Source organism: Stylophora pistillata, chromosome 2, assembly GCF_964205215.1.
Source record: "Stylophora pistillata chromosome 2, jaStyPist1.2, whole genome shotgun sequence".
NCBI classification, from domain to species: domain Eukaryota; kingdom Metazoa; phylum Cnidaria; class Anthozoa; order Scleractinia; family Pocilloporidae; genus Stylophora; species Stylophora pistillata.
This window is the reverse complement of record NC_142520.1, coordinates 2144521-2162729: the sequence shown is the minus strand read 5'-3', so window position 1 is coordinate 2162729 and position 18209 is coordinate 2144521. Positions and strand designations below refer to the sequence as shown.

At 39.8% G+C, this 18209-nt stretch overlaps 1 protein-coding gene across 1 annotated transcript; it reads left to right on the top strand.

The window, feature by feature from the left end:
- Positions 1-328: 328 nt before the first annotated feature.
- LOC111335120 (protein mono-ADP-ribosyltransferase PARP14) lies at positions 329-17022 on the top strand. The gene is made up of 7 exons (XM_088747914.1): positions 329-490; positions 8719-10437; positions 11851-12695; positions 12917-13090; positions 13341-14688; positions 14988-15302; positions 15857-17022. Exons 2-7 carry the CDS (start codon positions 9417-9419, stop codon positions 16156-16158), a joined length of 4005 nt encoding a protein of 1334 aa, XP_088604040.1. The 5' UTR covers positions 329-490; positions 8719-9416; the 3' UTR covers positions 16159-17022.
- The last annotated feature ends 1187 nt before the right edge of the window (positions 17023-18209 follow it).

The window sequence follows — 18209 nt, the reverse complement described above, 5'->3', positions numbered from 1 at the left end:
TGGTAGAGCGCTGCACTAGTATCGCAGAGGTCAGTGGTTCGAGTCCCGTACAGGCCTGATTTTTTTCAGGTCTGATTTTCGCTATTGCTTAAATAGCGCTATCTACTGCGAGGATCGTGCATCATACGTATCTAATACCGCAGTTTAAAATATATGAACTTCATATATTTCATTATGTCATGAAGTGTCCATCATTTCATATCAGTCCCATCGATCGAGGTATGACGATTTCTACATTTGCCTCCGCTCCAAAATCGCAGTTCTGCATTTCAATACTGAACGCTTAAGGAACAACTGATTGTGTTGCAGTTTTGAAAAGGAAAAATTGAAAGAATTCACTCGAAACGTTTCAGCTGAGTATCACAAACAACCTCGATCCTTCCCGACTGTCGTTGCGGGAAACAAGCGGAAATAAACGGAAGCTACACATCGAAGATTGCTGTTCTTTTCTTGCAAACTTTTGAGGCGTTTCGCAGATCAGGATAAGAAGGTAAATATTTCGTTCCTTTAATCATCGATCAGACCGTAAAAAAGGCTGTATAAAACTGATATTCGTGAGTCATCGAGCGAGTAAAGGCTTATATCATTTTGCGAAACGAAAGCAGGCGAGATTCAACGGAACTAAAAGAATAATGTCGATATATCTTCTAATGAGGTAAAGATAACTTTCACAAGGATTTTGGAGTGATCATTAATTGATAATAAGGACTTTCATTCCTTTCGTAATTAGTAATTTAAGAAAAGTTACTATTTTGCGAAATCGACTATTTTCACCTTGCTGTGACAACTTGACCTCTTTCATGTTCACAAAAATACATTTAAACATAGTATCGTTGTGCCAGACACTAAGACTATAATCCAAGAGAAAAAGCTAAGGAAAGGCATATAAGAAGGTATATCCTATGCAATGCGACTTCTCCGATTTAACTTGTCACCAGCTGACTCCAAAAAACAAGAAAGACGAAATTGTTCGCAGAGATTATGGAAATGAGGCTTCATTTTTTGGTAACAGATTACAACAGGAGATGTTGCGGAAGTCTGGCCGATGGATTTTCACTATAGGTCCACGATTTGTGGTTAACATTCTAGTGCCCCGAGCAGGAAATCATAAGCTTCTACGACCACAGCTGGCCCAAGCTCCTGTTGTGAGATGATCATCTTGCGCAATAACAGCCATGGCGGAATTATAAGAGTTTGTATGGGAACATTTACGACCGCTCTAAGGAATAAAATACGTCAAATTCTCAATAAAAGTACCTCGCCTTACTTCCACAGCGTATCGCTTGTTATCTGACCGCTTACTTTGATGAAAAGAACCCATTTTAGTGAGTTGTCCTTTTCGAGGTTTTCAACGTACACAAGAAAAGCCCTTTTTAGTCGTGGGTACGCGAAGCGTCAAACGACTATTAGAAAATCAAATCGATATGTCAAATCGATATGTCGACGGCAGATCAATATTGATAGCAACATTCCGAAATTATACGGGAACGCCTCTATCACATTTTCGAAGTAATGCTGCGGCGTTGAAATTTAAGTCGACCTTTCTTCGAAGGAATTTCGATTTTAATTAAAATACTCGTCGCAGTTAGCACATGTTGTGATGTTAATCTTCGACTAGCCTCGTTTTCATGTAACTTGATAGGAGAATTGTGAATAAATTACACACTTGATCTACAACACGGCTCGAGTGGTTATTTCAGTTCGAAGCTAGAAATTATACATGGTGTCAGGAGTGGGATCATTGGGGTGAAAACGACATTGATCAACCTCAAGAAATGGCGACACACACTATCGCGACGCCAGCTCCCTTCGATTTCAAGAATCCCGGAGAATGGCCAAAATGGATACGGTGCTTCAAGCGATATCGCATATCGACCGAACTCAACGAGAAGGACGAAGTCCTACAGATTAACACTATAATTTATTGCATGGGCGATGAAGCAGACGATATTGTCAGAAGTTTCACTTTCGCGTCAGGAGACGAGAAGAAATACGGCAAAATAAAAGAGAAATTTGCTCAACATTTCATTATTGTAGGTCCACATCAGCTTTTAATTTTAGCGTGCATAAACCCGTGAAAGTGATAAATCAGATACAATGAAATATATGAAGTTCGTATATTTTGATTTTGATTTATTTTATATTTTGATTTATCTTCTTTTTTTTCAGGTCTGATTTTCGCTATTGCTTAAATAGCGCTATCTACTGCGAGGATCGTGCATCATACGTATCTAATACCGCAGTTTAAAATATATCAACTTCATAGATTTCATTGCGAAACGAAATGAGACGAAACGAAATTTTGCGAAATGGCGTTTTTTCGCCTTTATTTAGCAAATATGTCCTCCTCGTCCGAAACAAAATGTTTTCACTAATAAAATGATCAATATTTCTAAGAGCCTGCTCACCTCTCATTTTATTGACCATAGTAGAATTCGTTTCGCAAAGTAGTAATTTTTGACAGAATTACTATTTTACGAAATGGCGTTTTTTCATCTTTATTCAGCAAATATGTCCTCTTCGTCCCAAACAAAATGTTTCCACCAATAAAATGATCAATGTTTCTAAGAGCCTGGTCACCTCTCATTTTATTGACCATAACAGAACTCGTTTCGCAAAGTAGTAATTTTGACAGAATTACTATTTTGCGAAATGGCGTTTTTTCACCTTTACTCAGCAAATATGTCCTCTTCGTCCGAAACAAAATGTTTCCACCGATAAAATGATCAATATTTCTAAGAGCCTGCTCACCTCTCATTTTATTGACCATAACAGAACTCGTTTCGCAAAGTAGTGATTTTGACAGAATTACTATTTTGCGAAATGGCGTTTTTTCGCTTTTATTTAGCAAATATGCCCTCCTCGTCCGAAACAAAATGTTTCCACTAATAAAATGACCAATATTTCTAAGAGCCTGGTCACCTCTCATTTTATTAACTAAAATAGAACTCGTTTCGCAAAGTAGTAATTTTGACAGAATTACTATTTTGCGAAATGCCGTTTTTTCGCTTTTATTTAGCAAATATGTCCTCCTCGTCCGAAACAAAATGTGTCCACTGATAAAATGATCAATATTTCTAAGAGCCTGGTCACCACTCATTTTATTGACCATAATAGAACTCGTTTCGCAAAGTAGTAATTTTGACAGAATTTCTATTTTGCGAAATGGCGTTTTTTTCACCTTTATTTAGCAAATATGTCCTCTTTCCCCGAAACAAAATGAAGGACAACTACTTGTTTTTGTTCTCGATTGCTCTTTATCGGCTCGGAGTCTACTGTTTATTGTTGTCATAATTTTGTTTTCTATACTATTTTGCGAAACGAAGCGAAACGAAATTTTGCAAGATTGCCTTTTTTCGCCTTTATTTAGAAAATATGCCCTCTTCGTCCGAAACAAAATGTTTCCACTAATAAAATGATCAATATTTCTAATAGCCTGGTCACCTCTCGTCAGCTTATAACGTATTTTCCTAGCAGTTTGACTAAACATCGAGCGTTAATTGAGTTCGGCTGAAAATGCCAGTCACGCATGTGGCTTGTTGGTCAGCTATAAAATCGAGTTGCGGCAACCATAAATAGAACAGAACAAAATACAAGGAATACAGAGCAGAATAGAAAACAGAATTATTACAACAATAAAGAGTAAACTCCGAGCCAATAAAGAGCAATCGAGAACAAAAACAAGTAGTTGTCTTTCCTTTTGTTTCGGGCAAAGAGGACATATTTGCTAAATAAAGGTGAAAAAAACGCCATATCGCAAAATAGTAATTCTGTCAAGATTACTACTTTGCGAAACAAGTTTCTATTATGGTCAATAAATTGAGAGGTGACCAGGCTCTTAGAAAGATTGATCATTTTATTAGTGGACATGTTTGGTTTCGGACGAAGAGGACATATTTGCTGAATAAAGGCAAAAAAACGCCATTTCGCAAAATAGTAATTCTGTCAAAATTACTACTTTGCGAAACGAGTTCTATTTTGGTCAATAAAATGAGAGGTGACCAGGCTCTTAGAAATATTGATCATTTTATTAGTGGAAACATTTTGTTTCGGACGAGGACGACATATTTGCAAAATAAAAGCGAAAAAACGGCATTTCGCAAAATAGTAATTCTGTCAAAATTACTACTTTGCGAAACGAGTTCTGTTATGGTCAATAAAATGAGAGGTGACCAGGCTCTTAGAAATATTGATCATTTTATTGGTGGAAACATTTTGTTTTGGACGAAGAGGACATATTTGCTGAATAAAGGTGAAAAAACGCCATTTCGCAAAATAGTAATTCTGTCAAAATTACTACTTTGCGAAACGAGTTCTGTTATGGTCAATAAAATGAGAGGTGACTAGGCTCTTAGAAATATTGGTCATTTTATTAGTGGAAACATTTTGTTTCGGACGAGGAGGACATATTTGCAAAATAAAAGCGAAAAAACGCCATTTCGCAAAATAGTAATTCTGTCAAAACTACTACTTTGCGAAACGAGTTCTGTTATGGTCAATAAAATGAGAGGTGACCAGACTCTTAGAAATATTGATCATTTTATTGGTGGAAACATTTTGTTTCGGACGAAGAGGACATATTTTCTAAATAAAAGCGAAAAAACGGCATTTCGCAAAATAGTCATTCTGTCAAAATTACTACTTTGCGAAACGAGTTCTGTTATGGTCAATAAAATGAGAGGTGACCAGACTCTTAGAAATATTGATCATTTTATTAGTGGAAACATTTTGTTTCGGACGAAGAGGACATATTTGCTAAATAAAGGCGAAAAAACGCCATTTCGCAAAATAGTTATTCTGTCAAAATTACTACTTTGCGAAACGAGTTCTGTTATGGTCAATAAAATGAGAGGTGACCAGGCTCTTAGAGACATTGACCTTTTTATTGGTGGAAACATTTTGTTTCAGACGAAGAGGACATATTTGCTGAATAAAGGTGAAAAAACGCCATTTCGCAAAATAGTAATTCTGTCAAAATTACTACTTTGCGAAACGAATTCTACTATGGTCAATAAAATGAGAGGTGAGCAGGCTCTTAAAAATATTGATCACTTTATTGGTGGAAACACTTTGTTTCGGACGAAGAGGACATATTTGCTAATTAGAACATAGCTAGCAGAACCGCGCATTCAAATTCAATATTTGTGAGCGTGCTCAAAATCCCGATAGTGCACGCTGACAGCGTCAGCAAATCGCTTCGCCAGAAATTTTTTTCGCGCGAGCGGCCGATTGTTAGCGCGGGGAAAATAATATATTTCGCGACAATAACGGATACAAACAGAAACTCGGCCTACTAGTCCCAAAACGAAGACAATGTTTCGACCTTTTCCCTTGGGCTAGAGTTCTTAAATGAGGCAGAAAAAGAGAAAAACAAAGGAAAAGGAGACTCGGCATCAGCGCCGTCACGATTCGCTTCAACTGATATCGTTGTCCATTTTTCCCGTCGGATTTGATGCACAATTCTACCGGCTATGTTCTAAAACAATTGGTTCATGCTTTCAGCTGTGCACTATCGAGTTATGGAGCACGTGGGAAGTTTGGAGAGCACTCAAGAAGCTAGAGTTTCCCTCGGCTATCGCCTCGGGCAACTCTTACGCTTCTTTCGTGCTCTCCAAACCTCCCGCGTGCTCCATAACTCGATAGTGCACGCTAAAGCATGAACCAATTGTTAAATAAAGGCAAAAAAACGCTATTTCGCAAAATTTCGTTTCGTTTCGTTTCGTTTCGCAAAATAGTACAATTTGGTTTCGTTTCGTTTCGTTTCGCAAAATAGTATAAGCCATTGTATCTGATTTATCACTTTCACGGGTTTATTACGAATCAACTTAATTGCCTGCTCCCATTTGGCTTGTTAGCTCAATTGGTAGAGCGCTGCACTAGTATCGCAGAGGTCAGTGGTTCGAGTCCCGTACAGGCCTGATTTTTTTTTTTTTTCAGGTCTGATTTTCGCTATTGCTTAAATAGCGCTATCTACTGCGAGGATCGTGCATCATACGTATCTAATAGCGCAGTTCAAAATATATGAACTTCATATATTTCATTGTATCTGATTCGATTTACAGTCGTTTCTTCGACAAAACCAATCTCAAGAGAGCGCACAAAGAGCTATACGGGCCTTGTACAAGCAAACTTCACTGCCTGGGTATACTCCAAGCGAAACTGCGACTAAACGGAAAGTCGTGTGACGAAGATGTTTACGTTGTTGAACATCTGGAGACCCCGCTGCTTGAAAGATCGGCCTGTTTGGCGCTGGAAACCGTTGCCAAAGTTGGAACTGTCACGCAATTAGCGGACGATATCAGGGCGCGCTTTCCAAACGTTTTCAGTGGCCTTGGCTGCATTGAGGGGGAATACGAAATTAAAATGACACCCTGTCACGAACCGTTTAACCAAACCGCCCACACACGCGTTCCAATACCACTATTGCCAAAAGTCAAGGATGAGCTGGATCGGATGGAAACCATGGGAGTGATCGAAAAAGTAGAAGCCCCTACTGAGTGGTGTTCACCTATCGTCGTAGTTCCGAAACCCAACGTTTTAATAAAAGAGTTTTCTTTATTTTGTTTTCTTTTACTTTTCTTTTGTTTCCTTTGTTATATTCCTGTGAAGTTCCAGTTAGCATCATGTAATTTTCAAGTAGTTGATAGTTTTTCGATCAAGGGGGAGATGTGATGTTAATCTTCGAGTAGCCTCGTTTGCATGTAGCTTGATAGGGAAATTGTGCATAAATTACACACTTGATCCACGGCTCGCGTAGTTATTTCAGTTCCAAGTTAGAATTTTTTTATACACACGTGTAACCGAAATAAAGCTCTTTGAAACCCTAAAGGTGTAACTATGAGTGAAGACGCTTAATACAATCGCTTTTCCGCGATCATCTTTCGCTATCATTTGCATTATTGTGGAATATTCCTCGCCGTTCCTGGGTATGTATTGTTAGTAACAAAGCGACCAGGTCACGATCGTTATTAAATACAATTTCAAGCCCTCATTCTTCTCACTGCGAGCCGTCAGTATTTATATCGTTATATATCGCTAAAATGAGTAACCGACAAATTTTATATTGGAAAGCGAAGTGTTGTTGACTGGTCAATTGTTTATTTTTCTGATGGTTTCAGTCTCGTCTGTTTGGTGACTACGCAGACATTAATTTGTGAAAATCAGTGTGTGTATATCCTTGAACGTTAAAAATATATGAAGTCGAAGGAACAGTTTTGGTCGAAGTCTACATTTTTGTCAACAAACTGTAAATATACTCATATCGGTTTAAAAGGTGAAGAGTTCGAAACACATACAAAAGCTGTTTTTTTTTTTAAATATACGATGGCTTGAAATTCTATTTGGGAACGATTGTGGCCGCTCTTTTAAATACAGAATTCAGTGGCCACTTCGTTAAAAACAAAATATGCGAACAGGCATGGAATATTCCGAAATAGTGCAAATGATCGTGACAGTGATTGCTAAAAGGCGATTGCGTGACACTCGGTAAGTTATAATATGACGTATGTTATCATGTATCAGACGAAATAACAGTTTTCAAACTTTCCAGTCTGCATTCTGTACCCAATCTGCAGTCTGCATTTTGTACCTAGTCTGCATTTCGTACCCGGTTTGCAGTCTGTGTTTTGTACTGACCGATAGCTAAAATGTGAACTCTGACCATTCACCCAACATCACCCCAGCTGCTCAAAGTAATACCAAGAAGTTTCAGCTGTATCCAGGAGTCACCCATTGGAATTTCATTATCTTCAAAACTCATTCAAGCGCAATGTATCTACGACTTATTCACAGTTTCCTTTGATTTCTTATGTACGTTGAAAACCTCTAAATGGACAACTCGCTGAAATGGGTTCTTTTCATCAAAGTTAGCGGTCACGATACGTTGCGGAAGTAAGGCGAGGTATTTTTATTGAGAATCTGACGTATTTTTTGTTCATTTGAGCGGTCGTAAATATTCCCATACAAACTCTTATAATTCCGTCATGACTGTTCTTGCGCAAGATGATCATCTCACAGCTGGAATTTGGGTCGCCTGTGCTACGACAAGCGTTTGCCAAGTAGATGCTTTATTCCTTGTTAATTTTGATTGATTTCGTAAGATCCTTAACAGAGTGATCGCTGGATTGGATACATTCTATCATTCTAGTTCAAGTACTCGTTTTCTAGTATTCTTGTTTGTAATTTTGATGGTTCGCACTAAGGGCTGCAGTTGGTGATAGAAATTAAAGCGATGTAATAAAGGAATTATTTAACAAGATTCTATCTGATGATCTGAGTAACAAAAGTATGTACGGGCTCAGAAAGGCAACAGCAAGCACAAATTGTTTGGAGCAAATTTCACCACAATGAAAATAATACTCGTGTGAGATTGATTATCCTGTGCGATTAATATCACTTTAATTTCTCTTATCACTTTACAAAAAATAATTTTAAAATATGAATTAACTGGCGAGGGGACTTATGGAAACTCTAGGGCTTAGAGGTTTTGTGTTTTGATTAATAATTGATAAAATCAAGGAGCTTTTTTTGAACGAAGATAAACTGAGAAAAGTGGTAAATGAAGGTGGTAAAGCATTTCATATTGTTGGTCCTTGGTAGAGTTGGGCAAATTTTCAATGTGATGAAGCCGAAAGGAGTTGAGACTCGGGCGTCATCTTATAAATTTGTTTGTTTGTAAATTTACGAAATGCAATTGATTGTATCAGCTTTGTTTCACAGGAGATGACTAAGAGGAGTTGATACGATCACTCCCATCCCAATCAACACTTGCATTTTCAAGATGATCTAGACGGAGATAACGCCTGATACTGAAAACACCTTTTGAGTCTCCAGTACCATTTCCACCGTCAACATCACCCCTATCAAAACCCGCAGGACACATAACACAACGAAAACTGAAAACGGTAACGAAGCGAAGTCACCACACCCTCCACCTCCGCCACCCACAGGACAACCAATATCAATAGAATCCCTGGTCCACGGTCCACAGGACAATTATAGTCAGTGCGATCCCACCACCACTACCCATAGGTCAATCAACAACATAAGTCCCACCCCCACTACCACCTCAGGGAAAGTCGACATCAACATTAAGATAATCCCCACCTGCACTCTCTACAGGACAGTAGGTATCAAAATCCCCATCACCACCACTTGAGGGGCAATCAACATCAACACGTGCCCCACCACCATTACCACAGAGGGGTAGGTAGACATCAACCCTGAAAACCCCACAACCGCTGCCTATAGGACAATCAACATCAACAGAAGCCCCACCACAACTTCCCCTGCAACAATAAAAAACTACACAAGCCCACCACTTCTACCATCCAAAGGGAAATATATATCAAGACGATCCCCAACACCACCACCCAAAGTAAAATCGACATCAACCCAAACTCCGGCCACCACCATCAATGGGAGAGACAGCGTCCAAAGAAAAACCACCAACACCACCCCCACTCAGAGGAGGAGCATTAACAACATCAACAAGATCTCCAGCACCACCCTGGGGAGAATCCTTATCAACATCATGTTTATCTGCAATGCCGCAATCCACACGAGAAACGACATCAGCACAATCCCCAGTGCCACAGAAAGGAAAGTCGACACCAACACTAACAGAACCATTATCACCACCTCCCACGGAACAATTAAAATTATCACAAATCCCTCCACCTCTTCCACCTAAAGGAAAGTCGACATCAACATTACAAAAATCTCCACTACCACTACCCTCGGGTTTGTCAAAATCACCACAAGCTTCCATACCACCACCCACGGGACAATCAACATTAACAGAAATCCCACCACCACTTCCACCCAGACAAAAGTCGACATCGACATCAAATAAATCCCCGCTACCACTAACCAGGGGTTTGTCAAAATCAACACAAGCCTCAACACAAGCCTCAATACCGCTACCCACGGGACAATCAACATTAACACCGAGTGAAATCCCACCACCACTTCCAACTAAACAAAAGTTGACATCGACATTAAATGAATCCCCACCACTACCCATAGGACTGTCAAAATCAGCACAAGCCTCCATACCATTACCCACGGAGAAATCATCAACAGAGGTCCCAAGACTACAACCGCACAAAGGAAAATCGACATCAACCCAATCTCTACCACCAACCACGGGAAAGTCAACGCTAACACAGTCCCCATCGCCAACATCCACGGAACAGTCAACATCAAAACAATTCCCACAACCACCCAGAGGAGAATCATTATCAACATCAACACAATCCCTACCGCCGTTACCCACACGACAATCGACATCGACGCAATCCCTTCCATCACTGCCACCCAAAGATAAGTCAGCATTACCAGACAGATGGGAAACCTTACCACGGCCAGCAACGGACAACGTTACGGTGGCAAACAAACTTAGCGCTGCTGAGAATGACATTTGTAGGATTAAAAACGGTAAGGTGCTTGAACAAGGAATTGCACTTGATACTAAAATATTCTCATTTCATTTTGAAGAGGTAGCGATTACGGATGAGAAATATCCGCAGTTTGATGAAAAAATGAGCTGAACGAAGAGGGGAATTGTAGTTTACAATCTACTCTGGACTTTGTCTCTTTTCACGGAATTGCATTAGCTGGCCCCTATACCACTCTTTTCATTAATATTTTATTGACTATTGATTCTGAGGGCTCTATGTTTAAAAAACCGATTCACAGTTTTAAAATCATAAGAAATTTATAACCGCCTCCCGGTTAGCTCAATGGATAGAGCGCTGGACTGTTGTGCGGGAGGTCAAGGGTCCAAGCCCCAGCCGGACCAACACTCAAGGTCTTAAAATAATTGAGAAGAATATGCTACCTTCCTATAACATCAAGAAATGGTTAGATATTCTAGTCTTCTCGGATAGGGACGAATAAATGGAGGTCCCGTCTCCTACAGGGTTAGGGGTAGGAGACGTTAATTTCCCACGCACGAGATTACTGTGTGAGGGATGTCCTCCCTTGGGGTGGGATGGGTAGGATTTAATGGGTGGACTACTCGCATGGATCGCATATGTTCCGTTCTAGTCCTACCCTACTGCGGTACTGCAGTGAAAATGGATTAGAAAAAAAAAAAAGAAAAAAAAAAGAAATAAACCATGATAGAATTGAGTGTATGTCAGCAGCGAGATGGAAAATGAAATGTCTCCCCAGCTTCGAATGGCTTAGAAGTCAGAGTCACGTCAAGTCATTTGCAACTAATAAGCTAACACAAAACCAGACAAATCGCAGCAAACATTGCATTACACAGTAATAGTAACTCGCTAACCTATACCACAGCACTAACTACTTTGCACGACTGACTCTGGAGAGCTGGTTCAGTAACGCAAAACAGAATCCCTTCAAAGGATGTCAAATTCCACTAGCACCATACAAACGACTTTTTTCACGACATTTTTCGCCGCAAAACAAAAGAGAATAAAACAATTTCACCTAACGTGAGTGTTACAGCCTATAACATGACGGCAAAACTGATCAATCGGTATACACGAATCGAACTGATAACACTCGACTGACAATGCTTCACGAAATTTGCTTCACTCACTAACTTGGGTACAGTCCTATCTCTCTGAATATAACCAAAATGAACTAATGCTTAAAAGAACTTTAAAATATGGAGACCAGCTTCGATGAATCGATTGAAGGATTGGTTGACTGAATGATAGACGACTTGACTGATTGAATAACTAATTGACCCATTAACTGATTAGTTAATCGATTCACTCATTCACTTACTGCCATATGGATTTACTCATGTGGTACCCTACTAAGAATTATTTTAAGCACAAAAGACCACTCACTTCTTACCACTTCCCTTCATCTTGACAGATGTGCAAAGAGTCTTAGCCTTACACAGAGAAAAACCAGTGATTTCACATGGAAAACCGCTGTCCCTTGAAGTTTACTATGAGATGCAAGACGGTAAAGAAGGTGAAAGACCAAAAAATTCGTGCGGATTAAAATCAATTGTGGATGTTGCCAGGAATACTAGGCCAAACACGCTCCTCGTGGCTGTGGATCCAGAAGTGACGGAAGATATCACGAAAACAGCATCTAAGTATCAGCTTGACAGTTGCTTGGCCGAAAAGAAAGGAGAAATCATGAAAGATCAGTTTTGGTGTCCTGCAAAAATTATAAAGGAGTATCTGGTCGACATTCGTCATGAAGATTTACGCTGCATTGAGGATCAGCTGAAAGAATTTCACGTGAAAATTAATACTGGAAATGCCGAGGACTCTCTTGAAATTTCCGGAAGAAAAACAGGCTTGAAAATGGCAAGAGAGAAAATTGATGAGCTTCTAAAGAAGATTGTCTTGAAGACTTGGAACGTGAAACAGCCAGGCCTCCGTAGATATTTTGAAGGCGGAAAAGAAAACTACCTAGTGATGTCTGTAAAAAAGAAACAAGCCTGCACCATAAGCATCCAGAAAAGTTTTATGCAAACTGACGAAGACGAATCAAGTACTGTAGATCATGACGCATTAGCAGCTAATACCAAGTATGAAGACGAAGAAGGTAGCTGCAATGGCGCAGAGGACGAAGAAGGCGACGATTTTAATGGTGATGATGAAAATGAAGGTGAAGTACGCGCCTCTGTAGCTAACGATTCCCCTCTGCAAACAAAACATGGACATAAAATATCATGGAAAATAGGAAACATTGAGGCAGAGAAGGTGTGAGTTGTTTAAACTAGTTTATTCATATTAGAAAACGGAATTAAGACATCACCTAAATAGCATGTTCTGCTATTTCTTCATTTACGGATAGTTAGGTCACAAGCTCTTTTTGAAAATGGCGATATCGCTCCTGCAAAACACTTCAAATATATTTCTTGGCCTTCCGGAAAGTCCTGACGACCTTCAAAAACGTAAAATACCATTTACTTGAATTTCAGGCTGATTTATTGGTCAGTTCCCAAGGAGCATGTGCTCGCGCAATCATTAAGGCTGGTGGTCCAAAAGTAGCATCTCCAAAGATTGGTGACGTCAAGGTATCTGGTGGTTTTGCCTCCGTCAGTCACGTAATCCACATCCAGTGCTGCACTTGGAATGGAAGCCGAGGCGAAAAGGTAGGTATCCAATCTGTTTCTTTTGACGTTTGAGGGTTGAAAGTGACTGTTAAAATGTTACGGCTCGGGGTTCCCTAATAGTAATTGGATTGGTCCAATAAGGCTCTATTGAGCTGTTGCACGAGGCAACCTTTAGTTTCAATGAAGTTGGACACCGTGAGATTAGACTCTTTAATGGATAAGTTGCACTTCATAGAAGTAAAAAGATCTATGCAGCTTTCAAACTAATGTGTGTTTCATCTCCTTGTAGACATTACAGGGACTTGTTCGAAAGTGTCTGGAGAAAAGTGAAGAGCTAGGAGCGACGTCCATTGCATTTCCTGTAATAGGTACCGGCAAACTAAACTTCCCCAGTAATGTAGCCTCTAGACTAATGTTGGAAGAAGCAATTACCTTCTGCGAAGCTCACCCCACATCATCTACGCAGGATATTCGATTTGTTGTTTACCAGCAAGATCAAGCCTTAACTGCTGCTTTCAAACAAGAGATGGACAAATTAAGAGTTCACCAAAACGTACATAAGGCTTTAAAAAAGACTCCCGTGCTTATTGAAGTGGTTCACGGTGACTTGTGCCAGGAGAAAACGGACGCCATTGTGAATATCGTCCGCAGGGACTTGAATATGGACAAAGCCGGAATGGTGAGCAAGACGATAAAGGTGCTGGGCGGCCAGCAGATACAAGATGAGTTGAATAAGTTCCAACAGCAACCGTGTGGATTAGCGGTGATGACCACTGGTGGAAAGCTACCATCAAACCACATAATACACCTTATATCCGACTCAGCAAATAAAGACCATCTCCAACAGTGCTTGGAAAGGTGTCTTCAGCTTGCAGAAACACATGGTCTTGGCTCCGTTTCCATCCCCGCTGTTGGAACTGGAGGATTCCAAATGTCTGCTGTAGACTCCGCTAACGTGATATACCAAGCACTGAACAACTGCTGCAAAAGTTTTAAATCTGTCCACACAGTAAGGATTATTATCTTTCAAGTCCAAATGATGCAGGCATTTCAGCATATCACAGAGGAAATCGCAACCCAACGCATCCGTTTAGATAGTCGCTTTAGAGTTAACGTGCATAACTGTGTAGATATCTGTGTCGCAGGCAAAGAGCAAAACGTCACAGAAGCTATCAAATACATGACGAAATGTTTCTCTAATGCTTTGACAACAGAAAAGGTGGAGAGCGACGTGGTCAGTCAGCTCTCCCTTAGAAAGATTGAGACCCTGAGAAAAAAAGCTGATGCCCGTGACTTGAAATTTAAAGTGGAAGATATTGCTAATCGTATTCTGGTTCAAGGTGAATCTACGGAGGTGAACAAGATGGTTGTGGAGATCATGAAAGAGTTCGACAAGATAAAGAAGAAAAAACAGGATCACCTGTTATCTAAAAGTGTGGAATGGGGCTACGAAAGAAAGGGCATTAAAATGGTTTTCAATCAGAGGGAAAACGCCATAATTGAGATGGCGCACAATGAAGGAAAATCAAAAACACGGGTAATCTTGGCAGGAGAGCAGTTCCTCATAGATTTGACGAAAAATATTGGACGCGGACAACAGTCAGGAGATCAAATAACTCTGACGAGAAAGATAAAAGGTTAGCTAGTCACTGTTTTCTTTTTTCTCTTGTTTCAACTCAGAACTTAGGAGTAATTGTGCAGTAAGACTAGCCTGCTAAGAAGATTCCTTTCGATGAGGTGACGACACGAATTAGTATTTCCCTTCTCTATGTGACAGAAAATCCAAAAAATTTTATGGCACCAAAAGTAGTTTTTAAGTCTTTAAATAGGGACCAGTTTTTCGTCGAAGTCGTGATTCTGAAGTATAAATAAAGGAAAGCACTCTCGCTTATTTTTACTTTTCGTGCAAAATCAAGTCAGTTTTTCTTGTTCCTAGGATTTCCCCTACCAAGACACTGGAAACCAATGCCCCGACCTGACATGACTGTGCACACAGTAGTGCTGTTACCAGACTCTTCTGATTACAAAGATGTCGAGCGCAAGATTAACGCTACTGCAAGAGGATTAAGAATTCAGAAGATTGAACAAGTGCAGAATCCTCATCTGTGGCAAGCTTACATGGTGAGGAAACAAAAAATTGAGCTGGACTGTGGAGGAAACAGCGAACGACTTCTGTTCCATGGGACGGATGCGAAGAACGTCAGCCATATAAACGCACAGGGATTCAACCGAAGCTTCTGTGGAGTCCACGGTGAGTATTCAAATTGAAAGCTCATGAGCGGACGTGAAGGCGCTCTCTTTGGTTTACATGTGCTACGAGTAATCGAATAGAATTTTTACTCGTACGTTTGCCCGGTCTTCATTTTATATAGCAAGCAAAAGCCAACTAGTCGCCTTCGATGAGAAAAAAAATAAACAGGAAAGAAAGACTCGTTCTGAGTTGTAAATGTAGATTTGTAATGTATACTTAACGAACCACTCCTCATGGGACTTTTCAGGGTCAATAAAAAGAAATTGGAAACAAACGTAGTGTTTAAGAATCCCAATTGATAGGAGGCGGACCAGTTGGCTATAAACAGAGCGCAGCAAAGGAGTTGAATTCGGTGTAAATGAAAATAAATCCAGTGAGCGGCAGGGTTAAGGGGTCTAACCTGGCAGGGACCACCATATTGCAAGTCCAGCGCCTTGACTACTCGGCCGCGCTGCCTCCAATAGTCATTACAACTGCAGCAATTATTGCGAATATACCGTTCGAGAAGATCTTTACCATAACAATCTGCTTTGTAATCTTCTACTTTTTTTTAGGAAAAAAGTACGGACAGGGTGTATACTTTGCTAGGGACGCCAATTACTCTGTTCATTACACTACGAATGCTGGTGATGGTCGCCACATGTATCTTGCCCGTGTCCTGGTGGGAAAGTACTGTGCAGGAAAGCAAGACATGAAGGTGCCCCCACCAAAGGACCCTTCGAGTCCAGAAGTGCTTTACGATTCTGTTGTAGATCAAACAGAAAATCCCAGCATATTTGTAGTTTTTTATGATAATCAATGTTACCCAGAGTACCATGTAACCTTTGAGTATAATCGACCACACTCTAATCAGTGAGGCTCACAAGGAGCCCATTTGCCAACCTGAGATTGCGCAGAAGCTGCAATTTCACCCCACAGTTGACAGCAGAAAACGACTTGAGGATCTTTTTAGGGTCAAACCCGTTTGAAAATGATTAACCAGAGAATACAAAAACCCTACATTTCATTTTAAGTTCTAATGCTTCCATCTTTAAGCTTTTCATCTGTGTCATTGTCATATCGTTGCTGTTTTTTCTCAAGAGTTGAAGATTTGAATTTTCGCATCTTAATAAGCTGGAGGCTTGCCACATCGCAGTTCCAATCTCTGAAAAAAAAAAACAAAAAAAGAAAGAAAATGAAAGTGAATGTGCCGATCAATCAGAAGCTACGAAGTCACCGTCGCTGATTTTTGTTTCACAAAAAAGCAAGGAGGGGTATTTGAACATAATTTTTGCCTAAGTGGGAGGAGGAGGGAATTCGACGTCTAAGGAAAATAATGTAGTCCTGAATAAAAAAACACACCCGCCAAACATGGTGAAAACTCTAGATTTTAGATATATTTTTGCTGAAAGAAGAAAAACTCGCAAATTTTCCTTGTAACAGTTAAAAATTAACTTTGCAAATAGTAGACATAAGCCTTTTCACAAGAGGTGTAAGAATGATAAGGGTGTTGTTGTCAAATCAAAATTCTTTGACACACAAGTGAAATTGTTTCTCTAGTTCTGATTTTAATTACCCACTGTGCTTTGTGAATAGCAAATTAGTTTGCCTCCCCCTCAGTTCATATATTTAACAATTTGCTTCCTGGCACTTATTTATGTCTAGGTAGTTACAATGTACTCAGTTAGAGCAGAGAAGCTTGATATTGTCACTCAAATAAAGTTAAAGTAGAAGTATGTTATTATACTATGCATTCTTGCAGAATTCAGCAAGACCTAACTTCTTAAAATGAGAGATGCAGTGAGCTTATGGTTAGTACACTGGACTATGGGTCAACAAGTCCATGTTTGACACCTGGCCAAGTCATTGTGTTGTGTTCTTGGGCAAAACACATTATTCTCACAGTGCCTCTCTCCACCCAGGAGCAAAAATGGGTACTGAGACTTGCCAGGGAAGCTCCATGAAATGCTAGGGGTAACCTTGCGACATACAAGCATCCCATCCAGGGTCGATCGAGGCCCAAACATTTGTGTTTAGTCTTTTTTTTTTCCCGATGATATGTTAGTTCCTAACCTTGAGAAAACGCAATTCGTCATTTTGAAAAGAAGTAAATCAACGAGAAAACTCATTAGTAGCCTTCAACATTTCACGGAAATGCCCATCTACAAAGGACGTAATCGTGACAGTGCTTATTTCATTTTGTCGTGGTGGCCGATCGTTCTTGTCATGTGAAAGTCTCTACATATGAAAATCAAATTTAGCTATTCTAGTTTTTTGTTATTATATTTGTCATTTTACAAACAGTGCTTTACTCTTTTGCATATCGACTCATAAGGCTTTTCAGTTGTACTGTGTGTGAACTCTTTTTGTAGGAGCGTAGAAGAGCATACTCTTTCCCCCAATATCCCCGCATTTTCTCAAATCTGACTGGTCTGCTTTGGTTGCAAATAAGCTCAAAGCATTTCTGCCGCTATAAACAGCTAGGATGTGAATGCCAATTCGAAAAATTAAGGCTCTAGAGCCTAGTGTTATTATAACTCTTTCAATAACTCATCTTCTTGTAAGTCATGATCAAAGTACCTGAACAATATTGTGAAACTAACCGTAATCATTCAAACCTTTGTGTTTTGAGTTTTTTTTTTTTTTTCGATGATATGTGAGTTCCAAAACTTGTGAAAATACAATTTGTCATTTTGAAAACACTCAGGTAAATAAACGAGAAAGTTCATTGCAGCCATCTAAATTTCACGGAATCGCCCATCTAAAAACGACGTGATCGTGACTGTGCTTATTTAATTCAATCGTAGCGGGCGATCGTTCTTGTCAAAATGCAAAAGGTGACCGCTACTGCATGGAGGTCAAACCGTTCTGCAACACCAGTAAAGACGTTGAAGCTGACTGTGCCGAGATCTGTCGCAAATGCTTTCC

What these genes read in the sequence shown, in the direction of transcription:
- LOC111335120 (XM_088747914.1), top strand. Translation starts at nt 9,417, where the DNA reads ATGGGAGAGACAGCGTCCAAAGAAAAACCACCAACACCACCCCCACTC. An exon ending in GAAACATTGAGGCAGAGAAG is followed by an intron (nt 12,696 to 12,916) that starts GTGTGAGTTGTT and finishes CTTGAATTTCAG; the next exon opens with GCTGATTTATTGGTCAGTTC. An exon ending in TCTGACGAGAAAGATAAAAG is followed by an intron (nt 14,689 to 14,987) that starts GTTAGCTAGTCA and finishes TCTTGTTCCTAG; the next exon opens with GATTTCCCCTACCAAGACAC.